This window comes from Hippichthys cyanospilos, chromosome 6, assembly GCF_059441005.1.
Source record: "Hippichthys cyanospilos isolate Australia breed blue-spotted pipefish chromosome 6, RoL_Hcya_1.0, whole genome shotgun sequence".
NCBI classification, from domain to species: domain Eukaryota; kingdom Metazoa; phylum Chordata; class Actinopteri; order Syngnathiformes; family Syngnathidae; genus Hippichthys; species Hippichthys cyanospilos.
The window spans coordinates 4,884,028-4,905,885 of NC_142374.1; the positions used below are offsets into that span (position 1 = coordinate 4,884,028).

General features: G+C 38.1%; 1 protein-coding gene across 1 annotated transcript in view; it reads right to left on the reverse strand.

The window, feature by feature from the left end:
• LOC148421933 (guanine nucleotide-binding protein G(o) subunit alpha) overlaps nt 1-21,858 on the reverse strand; it is a 90,748-nt gene that overhangs the window by 21,005 nt on the left and 47,885 nt on the right. Inside the window, exon 4 of the mRNA XM_088416466.1 lies at nt 10,960-11,120. Coding sequence (XP_088272592.1) covers nt 10,960-11,120 — 161 coding nt within the window. The remainder of the gene's footprint in view (nt 1-10,959; nt 11,121-21,858) is intronic.

Consider the following 21,858-nt stretch of genomic DNA (forward strand, 5'->3'; position numbering starts at 1 on the left):
AACCAATCAAATGTCCGGGACACAATTATTGCATAGCCGCTGCAACAATTAATGTTTCATCTGGTGACAATTATTCAACCGTTAAAAAGTAATCAGTAACTCAAGTAGAGCGGTAAAGTGCAAACCTCCAGATCTCAAATAATGGGGAAAAAAAAAAAAAAAAACACTACTTGGTGGTGTGCTCAGTCAAGATCTAAGAGGAAAGAGCACTGAATTAAGTGATTCAGCCGTCTTCCATCCAACAATTGGGAAATGTGACATGATAGAACAGTAACTCTATCAACAAAATCCATTCCATTTTTTGCACAAACTGTTGTTGCAGACTAGTGAGATTTGTGCTGCTGCTGTTTACGATTCAAAAATATTTATATTGTTATTGCTCTGAGCTGAGAAAGTTATATAGCCCTCTGCATCCATTTTGTGTAAAAGTCTATACATTTGTTTATAAACAATGCTGTGGCTGGAGCAAATCCAGATGGATGCTGATGAATGGAAAAAAAAAGATAAAGGAGGGAGAATTGGTGATTCATGCGTGCACACACACACGCACACACACACACGCACACACACACGCACTGAGTTTTAGGTCTATTGATTAGGACTACATAGACAGGTATAATACTTTGATAATGTGTATTGATGCATGGATATTATACATTATACAGTAATCCCTTGTTTTTCGCTTTTAACCATACATTTATACAAATATTACTGAAGTGCACATATTTACTTAAATGATTAAACCTTGTACAATAACTGTACTGTTAGCCCTTCTCGTTACCATGTCTTGGCTGTACGAAGTCGGGATCACGGTGAGCCTACAAGACGCAGGCACCAATGAGGAGTGGATTTAAATTTCTGAGCGAGAGTGAGTTGCAACTCCAGCTATCACTGGCTGATTAGTGTCTTGTAGGAGAGCCCATACTACATTTTTTTTTTTAGTCATTTCGGAGGGTGTCTTCTGAGCCAATCACACATAAAAGAGACCGGCAAAGAGTTAAGAAAGCTTTGGGATCATCTTATCTTTTGTGATAAATCGAAATTTCAAATATAAACTGATTGTTATCGTGTTATGTCAGCTACTTGCTTCACACTAGTCAGACGTCAGAGCGCCTACTTTTAGGGCAACTTTAGGGCCAAGACATGAATGAGAAGGGATAACACTACTACAGTTCATGTTTAAGGTTTAATCATTTAAGATTTAAGTACATATGTGTAGTGCAGTAGTTCGACGTCCCAGGAGTGCCCGTGACATGTGCGTTTACATATAACATGTCTGTCTGGCATGCAGGGAACCTGCACAGCGCGATATATCTGCAATATAGCTGTATAGGAAAAAGGCATAAATCTAATATTCCTTAGAGATGGAATTTGAGATGGAGTTGATTGACGATTACTTTACGGGTTGACCAAATCACCAACAGTAGTCACGGTTCATCGACTAATTGGTTAATCGAATAATACATTGTGGGGTATTTCAACAGCAACCATATACTTGTCATGTTTAGGTGACATCAAATCAAGAGAAATAACTGATTGGGAGACATGCGAGAGGCAGGGTTGAATATCGGGAGTCTACCAAGCAAATTGTGAGAGTTGACTAGAATGCAAGCAGTTGCTCTTGAGAAACATCACTAGCTTACAATTCTTTCAGATCTATACAAACTGATGATGACTACAATTATGATCATAGTACATTCACTTGTGATTAAAGTCGCATCTTGTACTTTCCTGGCATGTTTCTAAATGATGGACCAACTTAAATTGGAGGCATTGCTGTGGACTTAAATGTTTATTTTTTGCTGTTTATTTGCATTTTAACATGGAACCAAAACCTGCACTTATACCTAGAAAGGACCTACAAAAACGATATCCTTGTAAAGACATTTCAATCTTGCTCATCAAACTTTTTATTTTAAATTTAAAAAGTAGGTAAATCAGATGAGTAAAATTGAAAAAATGCAGTGGGCTAAAGAGGTGAGCATTTTATTTATTTATTTATTTATTGGGGCGATCTGTCATTTACAGTCCCCTTGGTGGATGGTCCCCCTTCTATGGTCGTGGGTCCGTCATTTTGTCCCTCATAAATTATACAATTGACAAGAAAAACATTGCCCAAGAAAATAATCACCTTCCTCATTCTAGAACTAAAGCCAACGCTAAACCTGATATTCTTCACGTCAATCAATCAATCCATCAATCAATCAATCAACCTAATAAGGTAGAAAAGCTTACGACAAAACGCACGAAATCCACACCAAAATATGTTCACCTGGCAATCGACCGCAACAAAATGCTCCATGAAAGTTGCAAATGATAACATGTTAGCCACGTTGCCCGCAGTAGTTAGCCACAGGAACAAATTATAGTGTTGCTAAAGCCCACACAGCAGGATATTGACAATGTGATCGGCTGCCGCAAAATAGGGAGTCTCCCATATGATACACAATGAGGGCTGCAATCTGCAGTTATCTGTGGCACACGACGCAAGAGCAAAAAAGCTTACCAGTTTGACAGACTTGACGGTTTTAAATAACCATGACTTTTAAAATCGTGACAGATTGCCAATCTGGTTACCGGCCCAATCCTAATAATACTTCCTTTTTCAGGAATTTGAAAATGTGTATCTTGCACACAACTCCAGTCAACTGAGTGAGCAAGTACAGTACTCACTCTATTTTGGACCTCCGCGGAGTTTTCGATCATTAAACGCGAGCACGTTTTTGTTTTGTTTTGCAAAACCATGCTATAAGACTGAAAATCAATTGGCACAACATATTTAGTCTGACTTTGTTTCCGATGATTTGATAACACGGAATAAGAGAGTAGTTTTAGTATGATGTGAACGTGAAACCAAAAAGTTTAAATCCCTTTTTAATTGGTTTGTGGTATTTGATAATTGTTATGACAACTGTAGTTGACATAAGGACCAGGCCTACACAATTGGCTTGCTGGACTGGAAGATAAAAAAAAACAAAAACAGATGGGACAAAGTATCGGGTGGTCACCCTGTCCGCAATTGCTTTAGTTTACATCTTGAAATTACCTTGATTACCACTATTTCACATGTGCGTCACATACAGCGGGGGAAACGGGAGGAGATGCCGTTTTGAATAATCAAAAACAAATAAATACCTAGTTATAAATCTAAATATAACTCAAAGCAATTTAGCATCTCTTTCCTGCTGTGCACCTTACCAATGTGAAAAAATACCTCAAATGATTCATTGAAGTATTTAAAATGATAGTTATTTATATAGTGCATGTCACTGCATGTCAAGTGTGGATAAAATATGTGGTTTGGAGTTGCATTTGCATGTTAATATTAGTTAACATTATTTGTGCAGTGAGATGCTGCACAGTCTGCAAACAGACTTGAATTGATGACCTTCAGCGTGGGAGGGGAGTGTAATATGTCCTCTGAAAGTGTCACACATGGCTCTGTAATTTAAATCAACAGGCAGCTAGATACAATTTTCAAATCTATCTATCTATCTATCTATCTATCTATCTATCTATCTATCTATCTATCTATCTATCTATCTATCTATCTATCTATCTATCTATCTATCTATCTATCTATCTATCTATCTATCTATCTATCTATCTATCTGTGTGTGTGTGTATATGAGGCATTACATTATATGAGGCAAGTTATTTGACAAACTGTCAAAATCCTCAGTATCTTCTTTTGTCGAACACACGATAGTGATGTGTCCAACATCTTGCATCACCGCTGGTAAGTATGGAGGCAGTTTTAAAAATATACCATCTAATATGGTCAAAGATCATGGGGGTAAAGCTGAAGCCAGTCAACCGCAGGGCAGATAGGAAGACAGAAAACCATTCCTACTTGCATTCACACCTGTAGTCACTGCGCAAGTATTGACTGGCTGTGAAAGACATCCGTGTGAATCAAAACACAAACTAATTGAAATCATTACGGTGACATCATGCATCATTTACAGTTGTTCCCAAATTAGAACAATAAGCCGCCAAATAGCATTCCACATTATTACCAAATGCATGGAAACTACCTAAATGGATGTTTGTTTATTAATTTAATTAAGGTGCGACTGATAAAATAATCCCTTTATAAATGCTTTGTCTGAATTAATTTTAATCTAATCTGGTTTTTCATTTTGATATGACTAACCTGTGTCTTAACAACGTGTCACCTTGAACAGTAACACACAAATAAACGTTCATTATGGTTTTCTAAGGTTTTCTATTTCTTGCAACATTTACCTGCACACGCATACTTCCTGTTCCCGCATACAGTATGTCATACAATACAAACATAGTGATTGAGATGCTTGAGATAAAATCTAAACTAATTAGAACGCCTTGTTTATTTCCGCTAAATGCCAGTCATGGGCATCATGTTACCTTGGCATCTCGGCTTAGTGTTACATGCACATATCTGATAAGCATCACGACAGCTATAAACAAGTGTTGTTCCACTAATAGGCAAAAATGAATTACTTAGTTCAGAAGAGCAGCAGTGAGGAACCATTGGAATTCAAAGTTAATGAACAGCACAATCCTCCACGCTTGAGTTGGAAATCATTTCTAACGGCTTAATCTCTCTTGGTGATGAAAAGTGAGGCCAACTTCTTGGTTCGTCTCACATAAAATGCTTCACTTAACGCTGGTTGTTGCAGTCAAATAGCAGTAACATTGTTATTGTATTCCATCATAGAGTGAAGGCATTCTCATTTATCAAACAAGCATTTTGGCATACTCTATTAAAAAAAAAACATAAACTCAAAATGTCAAAACAACAAACTTCAATAAGATTTTTAAGTCCAATAAAGATTCAAGTCCACAAAAGATTACCGTTTTGCTGTGTAAATCAGCTTTCCCGCATATTCAAAAACAATGTAAGGGTGTCCAGGATTAATTGCGCTTTGTTTTAAAAAAAAAAATGGTATTTTTCCACTGCGTGGGTAAGGAACAAAGACAGTCCTCAAAAGGGTCAAATAATTGATTTCCATGAATCAAAGAAAACAACTAATGAATTGGCTAGACTTGGTTTACGAACTGCGATTAAAACCTGCAAGATTAGCCACATTGTACCGTATTGTACTGGAACAACATTATGCTGTATTTAAGTATGGAAAAATGTGAGCAAAGTTTTGTAGTGTGGTGAATTTCTTTAAAGCTTGTAGTGATTCTGGCCCAGCCGTGTTTCTGGAATCTGCCACCAAGTAATGCTGGTTGGTGACATGAAGACCTCTTGGACTCAGGCATCTTGGTTGGAAAAACACTTATTCTATAGTTTTATACTGCTTATGTTAATGCAGCCACTTGCTTTTTAAATGCCTTTATCTGCTCCTTTGCCACTCAAATGACATGTTCTGGCAAATATTCATTGGTCAAGTGGTCACGGGTCCAGCAACCCCCAGGACTGGTCCAGGAGCAATGCCTTTGTTGTCGGTTATCTGACTTAAAAGTTACACTGACAAAAACTACTACAATGAGACTTAGGAAAAATACTAAAGACATCAATAAAAAGTAAATGAACATCCCAAAATACACTTCAGTAGAAAAGAGGTTCACGAAACATGAGCAATTATTTCCACATTGATCAAAACCTTAACCCCGCTGAGAATCTTCAGCATGTGGAAAATGCACAAGGTTGTAACACAAACATCATCAGCATAATAAAGTGCAATAATAATAATGCAATAACCTAACGCTGAATGGATGGATGGAAGGATAAGACTGGGTGGATACAGTCATCAAAATATTTTGATGGTGTCTACAATGAGGACAATGAATTATTTAAATTCAAATGTCAAAGGATAAATGTAAATATGATATGTCACGTTTAAAAGATCTTGTGAATCATGGCTTCTCACAATCCTATCTCACTTCATCAACACCACAAAGAAAAAAGAGCGCATGCTTACACATGCGCATATGTACATTGTGGTAAACAGGTCAACATGCAACCATTTGAGAAAGGGCCAGAGGAGGCTTCAGGCAGTACGCATGGAATTGAACTTGCTGCTTGCGACAGCGTAACTTGACATACAGTATGCACACCCTTGGCCATTTAAAACAAACCTTCCCGTTCCCTGACATCTTTAGAAACTGGAAACTTTGTGTGAGGCATAAAGGAAAAATCATACATCAACAGAAGTGAACCTATGTTTGGTTAGATATGAGTCATACACACACACACACACCACAGGACAGAACACAACAGGAAGATGCCATCAATCTTTAATGTGACATTTAGCACACGAATACTGTGCATGTGCGCCCACATTAATGTTTCAAGCATGTGCACACAAGTGCGGATGTTGTTTCAGTTGATCACTGGTCACATGAAACTGTTAGGCCGTATTGATGAGAAAACAAAGGCTGGGAATAAGCCATCTTTTTCAAAAAGCGATTCACACATGTGAACAGTATTAGCCCTGATTACATCAGGCATAGGTTGTTATATGAAGTCTATTTTTTAGGCTCTTTCTTTTCTCATCATCCAAATCGCTTGCATCTGTTAAGTGCCCTGTAATTTCTTGCATTTCATGTGGCCCTCACACTGGCTTTTGTTATACTTCTGGATTCTTGTACATTGATGGTATCACGTGACTGTCTTTGAAGAGATGCGTTTGGTCTGATCATTCATTGATGTGGCTTGTGCCAAACGTAGCCTCCCTCTGCAAGCTGAATATACAGTATACTGCACACTATGTTCCCGTGAGGGCTCGGTTCAGCTTCAAATGTCGATCATCTCGCACAGTGGTCCCCAACTACCGGTCCGCAGCCCAGTACAAGTCCGTGTGGGCTGCAAACGACATAATGATGTTTTGGAACTGATTTAGTTTAACGGTTCATTCATTTGTGCTTTGTATGGCTTGATCATTGTTTTTGGCGCCCCTCTGGCTGCTGTTGATATTATATTTTGTAGTGAGAAGAAGAATAGTGTGGCTTAAACAAAAAGCGCAGTCATTTGGTGACGCGCACGTTGTTGACTCGTTGTACTTTCTTTAGAAGAATGTTATCATTTATGATATAATGCCCTAGATTTGTTTTGATCCAACAACTTGTGACTGTGGATGACATGCTAGTTAATGTTAAGCTCATTACCATTTTCGTTTGTGCCAGGTACTTTCCCTACTAAAAAGGTTGGGGGGGCACTGATTTGCCACACAAGCACATGTATCCCCTGCGACCACTAGAGGACTCCAGGGAGCATCTAAAAATAAGAACCTCAAACTTGGAACATTGCAAGGCTATGCATATTGAGGATTGGTTGCGTCACGTCTCCAATGGAGAGAAGCTGGTGCAAGGAGAAAGCCTCTAATGGCAAAAAGTGGAGCTTACCAGCACCTCTCTCAGAGAACAGCATTGGTATTTCCTAGATGCTTGAAACTGTCCATCCACCATTTTTTATATTGCTCCTCCTGTTTCCAGTGACTGGAATTGGAGCCTATTTCACTGACTTTAGGGAAGGGAAACCACCATGGACTGGTTTCCAGTCAATTACAGGGCAGATAGAGAGTAAGGCGGTAATTCACACTCACCACCTGACTGAGTGAGTCTGACTAAGTACTGGTAGTACTGCCTGCAAGTAAACCACTACATCGTCATTGACTCCTGTTAAAAACTGTTTTGTCAATTATTACATCGTTGTCAACTTGTCATTTTCCACATGAGCTAACCTTCAAATGAAGGGGTCACTGGGACAGAAGGCACTACTTTGTGGTTAAGTGCAAGCACCCAATGATAGTAAATGGATGGGGCTGTGTTTGCAAATTATAACAAATCACGACTAAAATAATATTCCAGCATTTTGAATGATTATGTAATGACATGATGTGTGCAAAAACACACAACCATTCATCAGTCCATGCATTCATGCCTCAAACACATCATTTTAAGGCAGGCATTTTAACCGCTAAAAATGTACACAACTTTAGTTGTTTAGGTCTCATGGTTCTTTGTTTGGATTACTTTCCCAGTTATGATTACACAATCATAATAAGATAGTCAAAGTCTAGCTTAATGCCACACACCTCATTGTATGGCAGGAAAAATCGTCTTCTAGCTCAGCCAAAGAGAAAAACAATTCATGACTAGTCAAATTCTCACTTTTGCCCCTATTAGCATACATGTCAAAAGTCTTTTTTCTCATGAATCAACAACTAACAGATGGTCAAGGCTGTCAGTAATCCGATTACTGTAAAACAACAAACTAATGGTAAATGCTGCATCAGTCACGTTCCATTTACTGTGCTCTGCAAGAAGAAATATTCCCGCCATCAAGTTAGGACCATCTTCTTCACAACACTGCATGTAATTTCACTGGATATATGGTGCACAGTTGAACAGGGACTACATGCACAAACATGGCACTTAACGTAAAAGGCTCCCCCTGCCCCGCTTGGTTTGTTGTCTTTTCTACTGCTGTCTCCATCTCCACCCACACGCAGGCACTCAGCATAAATCAGCCCCGCTACTGGTAATGCTAATTGACTGTGTGCAGTAATAGCTTGTGTATGATCACATTGAGAAAATTATAAATAATTAGTGGTGTAGGTTTGAGTGCACAATGCTCTTGCTCTTTATTTGGGTTTTTTTTTTATTTGTACTAATCAATCAACTGGGCGGATGGAGATGGTTTTATCTAGGCAGTCAATATATTATTATTTTTCTACTATTGTTTTTTGTGTTGTGACGAATATATAATATATTAAATTAGTCACACACAGGCACACCTACACACATACAAATACAGATATGCATGCCTAATCCCTGAACAGCGAATGCTTGCAAACATAGTACGTTTTAAGTTTCGGCAGAGTTCATAGAAGGTTGATAACATGTTTGCAAACAGTGGAACCCATGCAAATCGACAACTATCGCCCAGCGGCTAGAAGTGTCACGAAACAATCAAGAATCTGATATCCTACGATTCAGAGTTGATATAAAATATCACAAAATTGATTTAATTAAAAAAAAAAAAAAATCCGCTTCCTGTCGACTTCCATGTATCTATACTGGACGAGTACTACCAAGTAAGAGACAACATCACATCCCACATGCCAACTGTTCTCTGCAAAGGCTAACTTCAAAACAAACACTACAAATAATACATGGACGTCAATGCAACGGCTGTAGTTTGCTTTTACTTTGAAACTGGCCTTTAGCCGTCATCGCAACTCACACCATAGACATCATCAACATCGACACACTTCCTTTTAAAAATGATTTTCAATCACTGATTAAGGATGATAAGAAAGCACTTGTCAATTACTTATTCGTCATCTTACGATTCAACACATATCTCCAGCGTTAGCACAAACTGCTAACTCCATGGTGCATTCAAATGCTGCCGGACATTCTATCCATGAAACATTAATAGCTGCAAATAATGCAAGTCATCATCAGGCTGTCTTCCATTCTACTCAAGATTTTTTTTTTGGGGGGGGGGGGGGGGTGTTGTCAGAGAAAATAATATTTCAGTTTTGCAAATACTTTTTGTACAGTTTTGAAGTGTTTTTACAATGTTTTCACCATCTCTTTCCCTCCATTACATAACACCTTTTTGGTGCGACCACTGACCTGTGCGTCACAACATGTCTGCTAAGCTCCTCTGCAAAAATGTGCGCTGTCCAGTTAAATATGTGTTTCTGCGTTTCTGACAAACTGACGGACTGATGGATCAACCACAGTTAGGTGTGGCTTGAAAAAAGGCATTTTAATGTCTCCATTTGTCATTCTGTCTTGCAAAGCAGACTGCATTATATCATGACTATTTTTTTGCTAGATTGAAGCACAAATTGTCCGTCAAATAATTCTGAATCGGGTATCGTTTTACATCAAAAAATTATTCAGATTCAAATTGTAGACCCCAAAATTGTCTCGTGAGACAAAGATTCTCACACCTACCAATAGCCCCGAGCAATCATGGGAAGTGCACTTATATAATTTATTTGAAGGACTTCAAATGTGTTTGCCTCAAAATATTAATAATGTTGCATAAACTGTTTTAAACCTTTTAAGCTGTTTATGATCCACAGAGATTATGAATAGATAATTTGATCAGATACATTCATACATTCATTTACAAACAGCAAATATGCATCATTGTAATATGCACAAAATTATATGGTTGATGTATATACTGTATGTGTACGTCTAATATTTCCGATGTGAAAAGTTTGAGATATAAAAGAAAATGAGAATTATATTTGAGGTTTTTCTGTGTTAAAGTCACGATGCCCAGCCAATAGGGGCTTATGCTAAAAAAGAAAACATGACAGTGATTCTTGGGGGTCTGACATGAAAAGCTGCCATCTTGTGCCTTCTTGGCGAGACGCTGGAGTTGTGGAGTCAATAAACAAGGAGGTCAAAACAAGGCTTTAGCTGATGCACTGTCAGTGGAAATATAAATCAGTGTCACCTTTATTCAACGTGTTATCATTTTGTTCCAAAGGAGCCTTTGGCTGCCTGAGGAAGAGCTTCATAAAACATTTATAAGAAACATACTGGGGTAGCGTAATGAAATGAATATACAGTGACCCTGTGAAGGCTGAACATTTGGAAGTGACCTGTCTGATAGACCAAAGGTTGTGGACAACCTACAGTGAAAACCGGGAAAAGTCAAAATAAGAGCTGTCAAGAAATTACTGACTTCCCAGAGAAAAAGTATTTTCACAGCCTGCTTGAGTCATGGACGTGGACAAAGATGAGGTCAGCCATCCAGCAGTCCATTGGTTTCGTCCGTGTTTTGATTCAAAGTTATTATGTCTTTTTTTTGTTAGTTTACATGTCATTTTCAACCTTTTTTATTTATGTTACCTTTGTCTAATTGAATTACAGCGGTAAAGAGTCTGTCGGTGACAGACCGACATTCAGGAGTACACATATGCAAGCAAGCACACACACGCACGTGCACACCCACACACAGGTACACATGCATGCAAGCAGACATATACGTACTACTGCGCTGAATCATTGAGCTGGTACTCCCGAGCTCGGCTGAAACATTCCTGGATACCCGAGTCGGACCAGAGACGCATCATAGAGGAGAGCAGCTCGCTGGAGTAAGGCTCTGTGTCCTCCATACGACTAACAACATCACACACCATCTTGGCATCCGCCTGAAAGGAGAAAAAGGAGAGGGAAAAAAATGTCATGTAGAGGTTTTGAGAGAATCAACATTAATGAACACACACACACACACACACACACACACACATATATATATATGGATAGGGCTGATGCCACTGAACATTTTGAGCAGTTGAAAGTAATCAGATGCATTAGTTGTAAGTACTGCTTTGTAAGTCCAACAACAATTTAGCTAAAGTGACAATCCAAGCAACAGCAAGGGATAAATATGGTGATGATGTGTCTTTCACTAGTGTTCAGTCCCCGTCAGATGATCTAAACTAATGTAAAATGTAAAATCTGTATCATAACACATTGTCTGGACATAAACTGTCTCATCTGGTCAGTGAATTGTCTTTAATTAAACGCTGCGCAACAATTCCATAAAAGGCATCCTTGCTAAGTGCCAAAGCATTTTGGGATGTGTCCAGGCTTGTCCACTAATAATAAAAGTTGGAGATCTGCTTTCACTGTGTCAATGATGAAAAATATTGTACAGTACTCCTCATTAGAAGTGAAAATTGAAAACATGTTGTAGCTTGTTGGGGGACTGATATGCTGTTGGCCTTTCTGGCACTAAGAACTCCTTTGTCGCTTTGGTCCTGTGTTTTGGTTCTTTATGTTTCTGCAAGATAACAGCTCTCCAATCAGATTGGTGGCATCAGGAAGACAAAAGGTTTCTGTCGACTTTGGAGTTCATTTTGTGTTTGTGTTTATATGTGTTATATAAAAGAAGATTAATGAGCCCCCTTCTGGAAGAAGCCGCGCAAACTCGAGTCATGATACTCACTTGACTGAGTTTCACAGTTGGGCTTCTATGTTTGGGCTTTTTTTTTTTTTTTGCACAAACTTGAGCCTGTTCATTACTCAACTCAAAGTTGGTCTTTGTCTTCTCAGTCCATGAAATTTTGTTTTTAGGAGAATTTGTACAATGTACTTTTTTAGGGGGCAAATTCCAACCTAACCTTGCTATTCTTCCTGCTGTTGAGACTTTTGCATCATTTTGTAGAATTTTTTCCCCACTTTTTACTCAGACAAATCACATACAGTGAACCTCGATTTACAAAATCAATTCGTTCAAGAAGTCATCTTGTCTCATGAATTTTTTTGTAAGTAGAGGCACTTTTTCCATGTAAATAGCCTAATCCATTCCAAAGCCCAAAAATGCTACTCAACCCTTCAATTCAGGGGTCACCAACCTTTTTGAAACTGAGTACTATTTCTTTGATACTGAGTAATACGAAGGGCTACCAGTTTATGCGAAGACACTAATCATGTTGATGATTTTTCACGATAATTAAGAAACAGCTGTAGTAAATATGTAAATCAAGCGTAAAATGTAACATAAATGTGATGTAAATGTAATTCATAGAAAATCGCCAATGTTCTACCTTTTTTAAACTATTTGCAGAAGAGCCCTGTGGGCTACTAATGTGATCTTTGGGGGCTGGCTACCACGTTGGTTACCCCTGCCTTAAATGAATAAAATAATTGTACTGTAGCAGTTGACAATATGAATGCTGTTTGTTCATTTGCGTTGAGATGGCACTGGTATGTTGGCAATATGTGCAGAGAGCTTTTTTTTAGGTCATTTTATTTCTAGGTTTTTATTTTTATTTCCAGTGATCTAGGCCAGAGGTTCGCAAACATTTTACAGTCAGGGATCCCTTTTTGTAGATCAAATATTCCAAGGACTCCCATTGCAAATGTTTGATGATGACATGGATTACACGAGTCTATTGGACAAAGAACAAAATTTACATGTTAAAAAAATATATTAAACTGTTTGAATTGATTGCTTTATTGAACAGTTATTTTACTTTCACATTTTAATATAACATAAAATGAAATCAACACAAATATATGTTTGTTTGTTTTTTTAATTAAAAACACAATTTTTTATGTAAGTCAGGCTACTCACCGTTGGGAGTCCGCGGACCCCACTTTGAGAACCACTGATCTAGGCATCATTTATAAGTCCACAGGAGGAATAATGTTTATTTTTGGACAATTTTGCGCATGTAACATGTAAGGTCATGCAAATTACTCCCTCTGCGTTGTGTTCTTCAGCCTTCTCATTAACATGCTAACGACATGGTAACAACGCTAACGTAAGATGCGACAACATGCTGGTTAACAAGCGATTCAAGAGAAAGCGTTTACCGATTGTTTGCAGCAGCCCAAAGTGGTATGTATGCGTTTTTATTTAAATATGTGCAATTTTCACTGTCGCTGATGTCAGTTTTATTTTTGTTAGATCTACGGTGTAAATTGTTGAAAGTGTGGATGAAGTGCGTAAAGATGAAAAGTGCAAGACCACAGTAAACATCTGTGCAAAGGACTCAAAAGCATCAAAAACTGTAGCTAAAAAATAACAAGATATGTTCATAAGTAGAGGTACCACTGTATTTCACAACAGAAATGTTACAAAATATATGTACCCTTAAAAATGATATCCTATTTTACTCAATTTATTCGAACAAAAATAAGACATACAAGCAGGAATTTTAGAAAGAAACACACAAATCTGCAATCATTATTTTAGGATGAATTCACATGGTTCCATTTCTTTTGGAGAGGAGAGTAATCGAACTCTTATTCAAATGTTGCTATTGTGATAGAAAGAACGTCGAAAATGGAGCAGTAGTGTCCAAATGTCAATCTCCCAGGCTTTAACCAAATCTAGTCCCATCTTTCAGCTGCTGAGGCACCATAACAACATGAACATGCCCTTCTTCGATATTTTGCAAAGCTTCTGGCTACTTCCACTCTGCAACGCTCCCACTGGAATGGATATGATTTGATATTCCCCCCCACCGTGTGGGTTAAAGCAGAGCTTCAGCTTCCTCTGAGTGATTGATGGTCCCAACACTCTCCTCAGAGCCACACAATGGTAGATATGAAAAGTGTGTATGTGCGCTTGTGTGTGCATCTTGATGCGCACGGAAGAGGTTTTGTGCAAACTGAAACCCAGCCTGTTCTCTATTTGTACACGTTAAAGTGCTGGGCAGAGGGCCATTGACATACTTAGAAGCACCGAGCAGACAAAGGGTAACGTCTAAAGAGATCATACAGGGTCAGCAGTATGAATGGAAGTGCATTGTGTTTGTATTTAATGGTGCAGGGAATTTTGGTGTGCAAGCATTTATGTTTTCCAGTTATTTCCTTTAAAGTACAAAAACATACGCATAGAGTCTGTGAAAACTATAGAGGGCCAAATGTGATTTAGCCACTTACTGTAAATACGAGCACTACTTTGAGCAAGTATAATTGCCAGCATAAAAAGAATGTCAATTGACAATTCCTTTTCTATACACAATTATTCAATTTAATGCATTTAGAGGTCTGAAACTTGGCACAGTATTTTTTCACATTTAAACATGACCCTCAGTAGTAATCTTAGGCTTGTAATTTTGGTGATTTGGGATTGCCTATGTGAGCATTGGAGTCTATTGGTATCAGAGGCTGAATACCAGCCCATTTTCCACAATAGTACATGCATCTATTCAGACTTTATCTTTTACGTTTATGCAATATTAACTAATTTAAAGTGTTGAGTATGGTGTGAGAACAAATCTACAAACACATGAATGCTCATCCTTTTGGATTTAGGAGGTACACAGATTTCCCTTAATGCGAGCGATATACAGTATAAGTATCACACGTTGAGTACTGGTTCCCAGTGTTTCAATTCCTTGGCACGGTTTGCCATTTTTGCAATAAAATCTCTTATTATTTCCATGAGCCATACCTGCTGGGTAGCACAAAATGCATGGCTATGTTTTTTACAGTACTAGTGTGCCGTGACAGAAATAGGCGTCCTTGCAACACAAATGCTTAAAATTATGATTCCATTGTACAAGGATGAAAACAGGGCAACTTGCAAGGTCTATATTAAGGTCTATACTAAGGGAGGAAACACTACAAACAATACAGTATGTAAAAGCATTCACACACTCAGCATGCGATAATTTTAATTGGCTGTACGTTTCTAATCTGCTGTGTCGTGCTTAACACAGCAGTAGCGGCAACAATCATGTGTCCTTTCCTGTTAATACAAGATATCACTTTATTGTAGAATAATGTAGAATGTGAAATAATTGTCTTTTGTTCCTCCTGTGAGTGTTTAGCATGTCTGCCTCACAGTTCAGAGTCCGAATTTCAATTCCAGCTCATTCAGGCCTTCCTGTGTGGAGTTTCCATGTTCTCCCTGTGCCTGCATGGGCACTCTGGCTTACTCCCATTTTCCAAAAACATGCACAGTATGTGCATTGGACACTCTAAATTGTCCGTGTGTGTTGTTGGGTGTGTGTGTCCTTGTGCGCCCTGCAAATGGCTAGCGACCAGTTCAGGGTGCCCCCGCCTACTGCTCATGGGCAGCTTGGGTAGGCACCAGCAAGCCAGCAACCCCAATGAGGACAAGCGGCAATAAATGATGAATCAATAGACTGATGGCATCTCATTCAGGAGTCCTAGGACGTGGACCTCTTAAAGACCTCACTTTTGACTTATTAAAGGTCATGTTACTTTGAATATGTATCTGGTTTACGAATACTATTAAATCATAAAACTAACTACCTGTTTATTGTTTTTTCATAAAGCTATCAAAGGGAAAATTGATAAGGAATTGAATTGTTAAACAAAACAAATCTCATCAATTCGTACACATGTATTGGCTCACTCATTACTTTAAAAAAGAGATTAGGAAGCTGATGTCACATTTGCTTTATTAGCGGTACAGAGAATGGACAGAAGGATTGATGGATGTGAAATCCAGGTAAAAGCTGCTTGGATGGTCAGGGGCCTGTTACTGAGAAGCTTTTATGTAATGAGGATGGCTGGTGGTGTCGTCGTCTTCAATATTTTATTCAATGATGCAGGGAAATAAATCAGCATTTTTATTTTAGTATGTTAAACTAGAAATTACACATCATTTTGTGGTGCTGTTGTTGCACCAACTCGTGAAATATTTCATACTCAAGGTCAGTGGACTGAATTTCGCCTGCAGCATCATTCTACATAATGTGGCCTTTGAGAGCTTTGCAACAATGCAATTCATTTACAAAACAATTTTAAGACGCTTCGTGGATTATAGTGGCGATAAACTGTGTCCCAAAACACATCTATCTTTTGTAATTCTGCAGAACCTAGGGCACTAGGAAAACAACAGAAGGTGAGGCAATGGAATACAAATGGCTTTACAGGATCAGCAGCGTCTTTATAAAATGACTCATGATATAATCAGAAACATTTGAGTCTTGCAGACAAACCTCACTCCCAGTTCTTGTCATAAAAGAGTAAAAAGAAGTTGACAATTATTAATGCAGATTATAGAACCATGTGTACACAATGTTACAGCAATGCCGATTGGATACTTGCGGGCAAGACAAAAAAAAAAGAAGAAAAAACTGACAGGTGTTCTCCATCAACAGTCCGTTCCTCATCTTCCCTGCCCGCCACCCACCCTTTTTTTCTATTTTTGGACAAGCCTTTGCTTTTTCAATCATCCATTTCATCTCTCTTTACAATCAAACTGTCTTTTTGTCATCTAACCTTTACTTCCTTCCACAGCATGACTGTAATCTTACAGCCAGCAAAAATGACAAATCCACACAAATTACTTCATAATTTTCTCATTAGGCTTCCCTTGGTCTGCTGTCTGCAGGCACACCCCATCCTCTCACTCCACCTCTCTCTTTCACTCTTAACTATCCTTATCCTGCACTCTCTCACTCCTCCGCATCATGTGACTTTCAGATGCAGTTGCCATGGTGACTTCCTCGTCTCCCAAGAATGCAATCTTGTCTGTTTCGCTCTCTCTTGTGCCCTTTCTATCTATTCTGCTGCACTCTCTTTCTTTTTCAGCATTATCATCTTTTCCATCTTTTCATCTATATGTCAACCCTAATCGCATGATATATAAACAATGTTTCCAAAGCCGTCATGATTAATGCATGGTTCTTCACTGTTTATTTGTATTTGTGTGTCAATACAAGATAGAGGCACCAATAAGCTCCCCTTGATTCTTTGTGGTCTCCCACACTCTCTCCATCTATGGAGCAAACTATTCAATGCTGGAAGTGATTAAATATTTAATTGTTGCTCAGCCCTCCTATGGCCTGCCCTACAGATGCATTGACACACATGTGTCAAACAAATGTGTGCGTATGTGTGTGTGTACGTGCGTGTGGTCCAGGCTTTGCACCATTGGGGTTTCCGTGAGCAAACACGCAGGGTGTCCTGCAACCACACCCACCCACAGAGGAAAGAACCGGTGAATGCAGGGCATACACATTCTGTGGTATTATATGAGTGACAAAATACAGTGGCAAACATCACCTCGATTGTGTGGCAAAAATGACTTTGATTCTCCTCATCTGAAGTTTAGATTTTGAAGAAGGAAGAAGCATGTTTTTACAAGAGTTAGGAATTGCAGCATTTCCGTTAGCTTTTTGTTTCAGTTGGATGATGCAATTCAGAAATGGGCATGATAATTTTCAAGTATTTCAAAGTTACACTATCAAAGCTAAGAAAAGCCTTTGTTAATTACTTAATTACTTCACTTGTCCCACTTGCTGGCTGCAACTGTGTATGTGTTTTAGTATGGAAAAGTGAATTAATGAATGTAAGTCAAATTTCAGTTATTATTATTTGAGTAGATAAGATGTAGCCATTCTAAAGGGATTAAATGCCAGGGACCCTGCACAATGGAAACGATAGCCAAAAGAATGATCAGTCCCTACTTTCTTCGCAATAAGCCTGTTGTGCCTGGGTCAAATTGAGTTACTTAGGTACCACACACCAAGTTAAGTCCAGTGTAACCGTTACATTAGTCCAGTAGAGGCTCCAAAACCACCAATAATTGACATGCTACATGTCACACAAACTAGCTCCAAACTGGTTAAAAAAAAAGGGAGGGGGGTATTCATATAATCCTAAATAAAGATGCAATTGTACATACACAGCAAGTAGTGCATTAGTACTCCCCTTTCATGAATAATGAAAAAAAAATGCAAATATTGTTTTAAATGTTTATTGTGATTATTGCACTGAGGCATTTAGTAAAAATGTGTAGATTTGTAAAAAAAATAAAAAATAAAAAAATCACAAATTATCCCAATTCAATGCTTTCCTCCACCCAAATACTCCCCCACTTACAGTATTTTTATTGTTGAGCACTTAACTGTTGTTCATTTTTGTTAGTTTACCCCCCACCACAAACTGACTATAAAAACATTATTATGCATAAAAATTGCATAAGTATGTGTCCTTTTAAAATTAAAAAAAAAAAAACAGGCAAGTCCAGTGTACCCAGCCTATCACCAGGTCAACTGGAAGAGTTCCAAGACCCCTGGCATTGGATGAGCCCACAGAAAATTACCATGTTTTACAGTAATATTTTGTTTCATATTTAAGTAGCACTTTCTATTCTACCCAGTTATTATTTGGATGGATAGCTACCTTTGTTACAGTTTCTGTTTTCAAATGCCATGAAAGAATCATATCTTTGTTCTCATACAGCACCTAAACTTAGAAGCAGCAGTGAGCTGTCACCCTTGCTTTTTTAGCAGTATCTGCACACAGAAACATGCACACACACATACATGGCTAAAAATATGTAAGCCCACATGAAACATCGGAAGGATGTTGCTTTGTTGAATTTGGAAAAGAAGAGAGGTTATTAAGTTCAAACATAGCACAGTTCAGCCAACATTGCTGCATGGCTTTCCAAATCTTTATTTGGTTAAGCGTGAAGAGAATCCTATGTTTAAGATCACAAACAGGTAGTTCTTAACTGACGGCTATGCTCAAAATTGACATCAATCAAAATATGCTCCAAAAACCGTCATGTAATTATACAGTACAGTACATACATAAGAGATGCAGTCACTCACTGTAATTGATATGGTATTCAACAAAACTACTCTACTGTACACATGGACATTTAATCAAGAGGATGTGACAATAAAAGAGAATATGGTTCCTTCTAAAACAACATCAGAATTTCTATAGTCATGATGGAGAATTGCTGGAGAAAACACATCCTTTTTACTGGTACAGTCCAAAGTTGTGCAATGGGGTTCATGTCATGGTTCTAAGGTTCTGACCACACATCTCTATAATAACTACCTGAATTTGTGAAGCTAAAGCAGCTGTTTGCACACACAATGGTTAAATATGTTAAATTTCAGTGAGATTTGTCGGAAGGCACAAGTGAGTAAACACTTTGATATTTGCCTATGGGTCAAAAAGAGACAGACACAACTTCATGGCTACTCATTTAACCCAAAAATTGTGTCAAATGAATATTCCACAATACAACCCAAAAATCAGGTTGTTTTTTATTACTTGTTTCTGTTAAGTCCAAAAGAAAACCTCACAAAGCATCTATTATTGAGTTTGTTTTTTCATTATTTATATCATTTATATATCTAAACTCTAAAAGCTGTTGAGAAAACTGTGGTAAAAAGTGACTGGCTCAACTTGTTGAGTTATTTAACACAAAAAGTTGGATCAAAATTAACGACCAATTAACCACCCCAATTTTGAGTCATTTTCATTGGACTAAACCCCATACTGTGTTGTTTTGTACAGAAAAACTATTTTTTTTTTAAATATAATGCATATGATCCAACATTGGGTTAAACACATAACCCAAAAAGTTGAGTTGGCCCATTTTGTACCCAATTTGGGTTATTTCTGACTGCTGTGCGTAAAAGCAGGGAGAATGAGACTAGTTACTTTATGAGTAGATTGTTCAGTGACTGTTCTGCAAAATTCAATTTAAAACAATGTTGAAGGCAAAGGCTAATGCTTTTTCACAAAGTTGTTTCCATCCGAAGTAAAACAGGAAATTGTAACCCTAGTTACAAGGAGCAAGAACAGGCATTAAACAGTAGAAATGAAACAGGCCGAATTCTTGACTGAAGCCATTACGAAAGGCCAACGGTTACATAATGTGGCTTGAAAAGAAGCATCATCCTCAGGGAAATTCTAAGTACGATCGATCCGAGTGAAGTCTTGCGGAAAAATCCAAGAAGCATGGATTACATCTTGCGTTTGTCTTTGACCACAATAAGATGGAAGGCACGGCTCAGAAACATGGAACCAAGTAGTACTTCATCTTCTTTGTGGATATCACTATAGTATGACAGAGGTCCTATTTCACGTTCACTTTACTATGGGCTAAATACTTGACCCCAAGCAAGGGAGATGATTTTTATTGATGACGCATATAAATGTCATACCAAATACTGTACTCATACAAATATGAGTTAAAAAAATGCTTTCTTCCAAATAATATGGGGACATATGCATTACTTTTGTGGGGAGGAAATGTAGTCTTTGTGTTGATCAGTGATTATTAATTCATTTTCATTTATCATCATTCCAATATATGTTGTGACAAAAATGTGATACCAAAATCGAAAGTGTTTTGATACTGAAACCCAGGCGGAATCTCTGATTCAAACAGCTGATCCGAGGTCGGTATCAGAAGGATGTGTCATGTGACTCATTTTGCGCTCCATTACGTCCCCAATTGTTTTGAAAGGTCAGTCGTCTTGGCGAGTGAACAGTGATCATGTGATCAGTGTTTGAATTGAATAATAAATAAAATTATGCCATTACGTCTAAAGGAAATGCCTTTTAATTTTAAAATAAAAAGTAAAAGTAAGAATTTAAACAATGGTTGTTGCGGACTCTTTCGGACGCTTTTCCTGTTTAGACTATTGGATGAAAGCTGTGCCCAGTAAATGACAATCCAGTTTGTATGTATATCTGTGTATGTGTGCATGACGGTGGGGGGGGCAAATGTGATAGCTCTAAAGCAAGGGTCACCAATGCGGTGCCCGCGAGCACCACATTGTGGTGGTGTTAGCCCCAAAAGATCAACTGAGAAGCTCGCAGGCCTGTTCAACAGATAGTTTACATGAGATAGAACATTGGTGATTTCCTAGGAATTTTACAAACGGATATGTATATATGACAAATACATTACATATTACACTTGATTCACATATTTACTACAGCTGTTCCTTAATTATTTTGAGAAATCATTAACATTATCGGTGTCTTCACATAAACTGGTAGCCTTTCGGATTGCTCAGTATCAAAGAAGTAGCTCTCAGTTTCAAAAAGGTTGGTGACCCTTGCTCTAAAGGATATACAGTAATAACAGGTTTGGCATTGCTGTCTGCAGGTTAGATACATGGGGCAAGGAATGGCCCTGTCAACAACTAGAGAACACATTCGTTCCCAAAATGCTGCTCATTTTGGGCAAACTGTGTTGGTTGTTGCTGTTTTCATTTTGATACTAAAATTGGAACACCGACATTTATTAAATTCGACAGTATTGCTCTCTTTACCCCTCTCCAGAAGCGCATTTTAAATGCTTTCAGAATATGTCAAGCGCGTTTTTATATCCTTATTCATTTTTGAGATATTCAAAACCTAAATGTGCCCTAGTCTTTTGGAACACACTGTATTGTATTCTTAGTCTATGGCAGGCAATAATTCACAGTTTCTCAAATGGGCAGATTCTAGAAACTGATACACACATGGGTGTGGTCACGCAACCAATGCAGCAATCGTAGTAATATGCTGATGTAACAAACTCTGAGTTTGCCAAGCGATACAGTAGGAGAGGGGAGGTGATGTAGAGCTCCAGACCAGCAAGGACAGAAAATAAAGAGGTGAGGGGGAAAATAGAATGACAACTTGAAAATC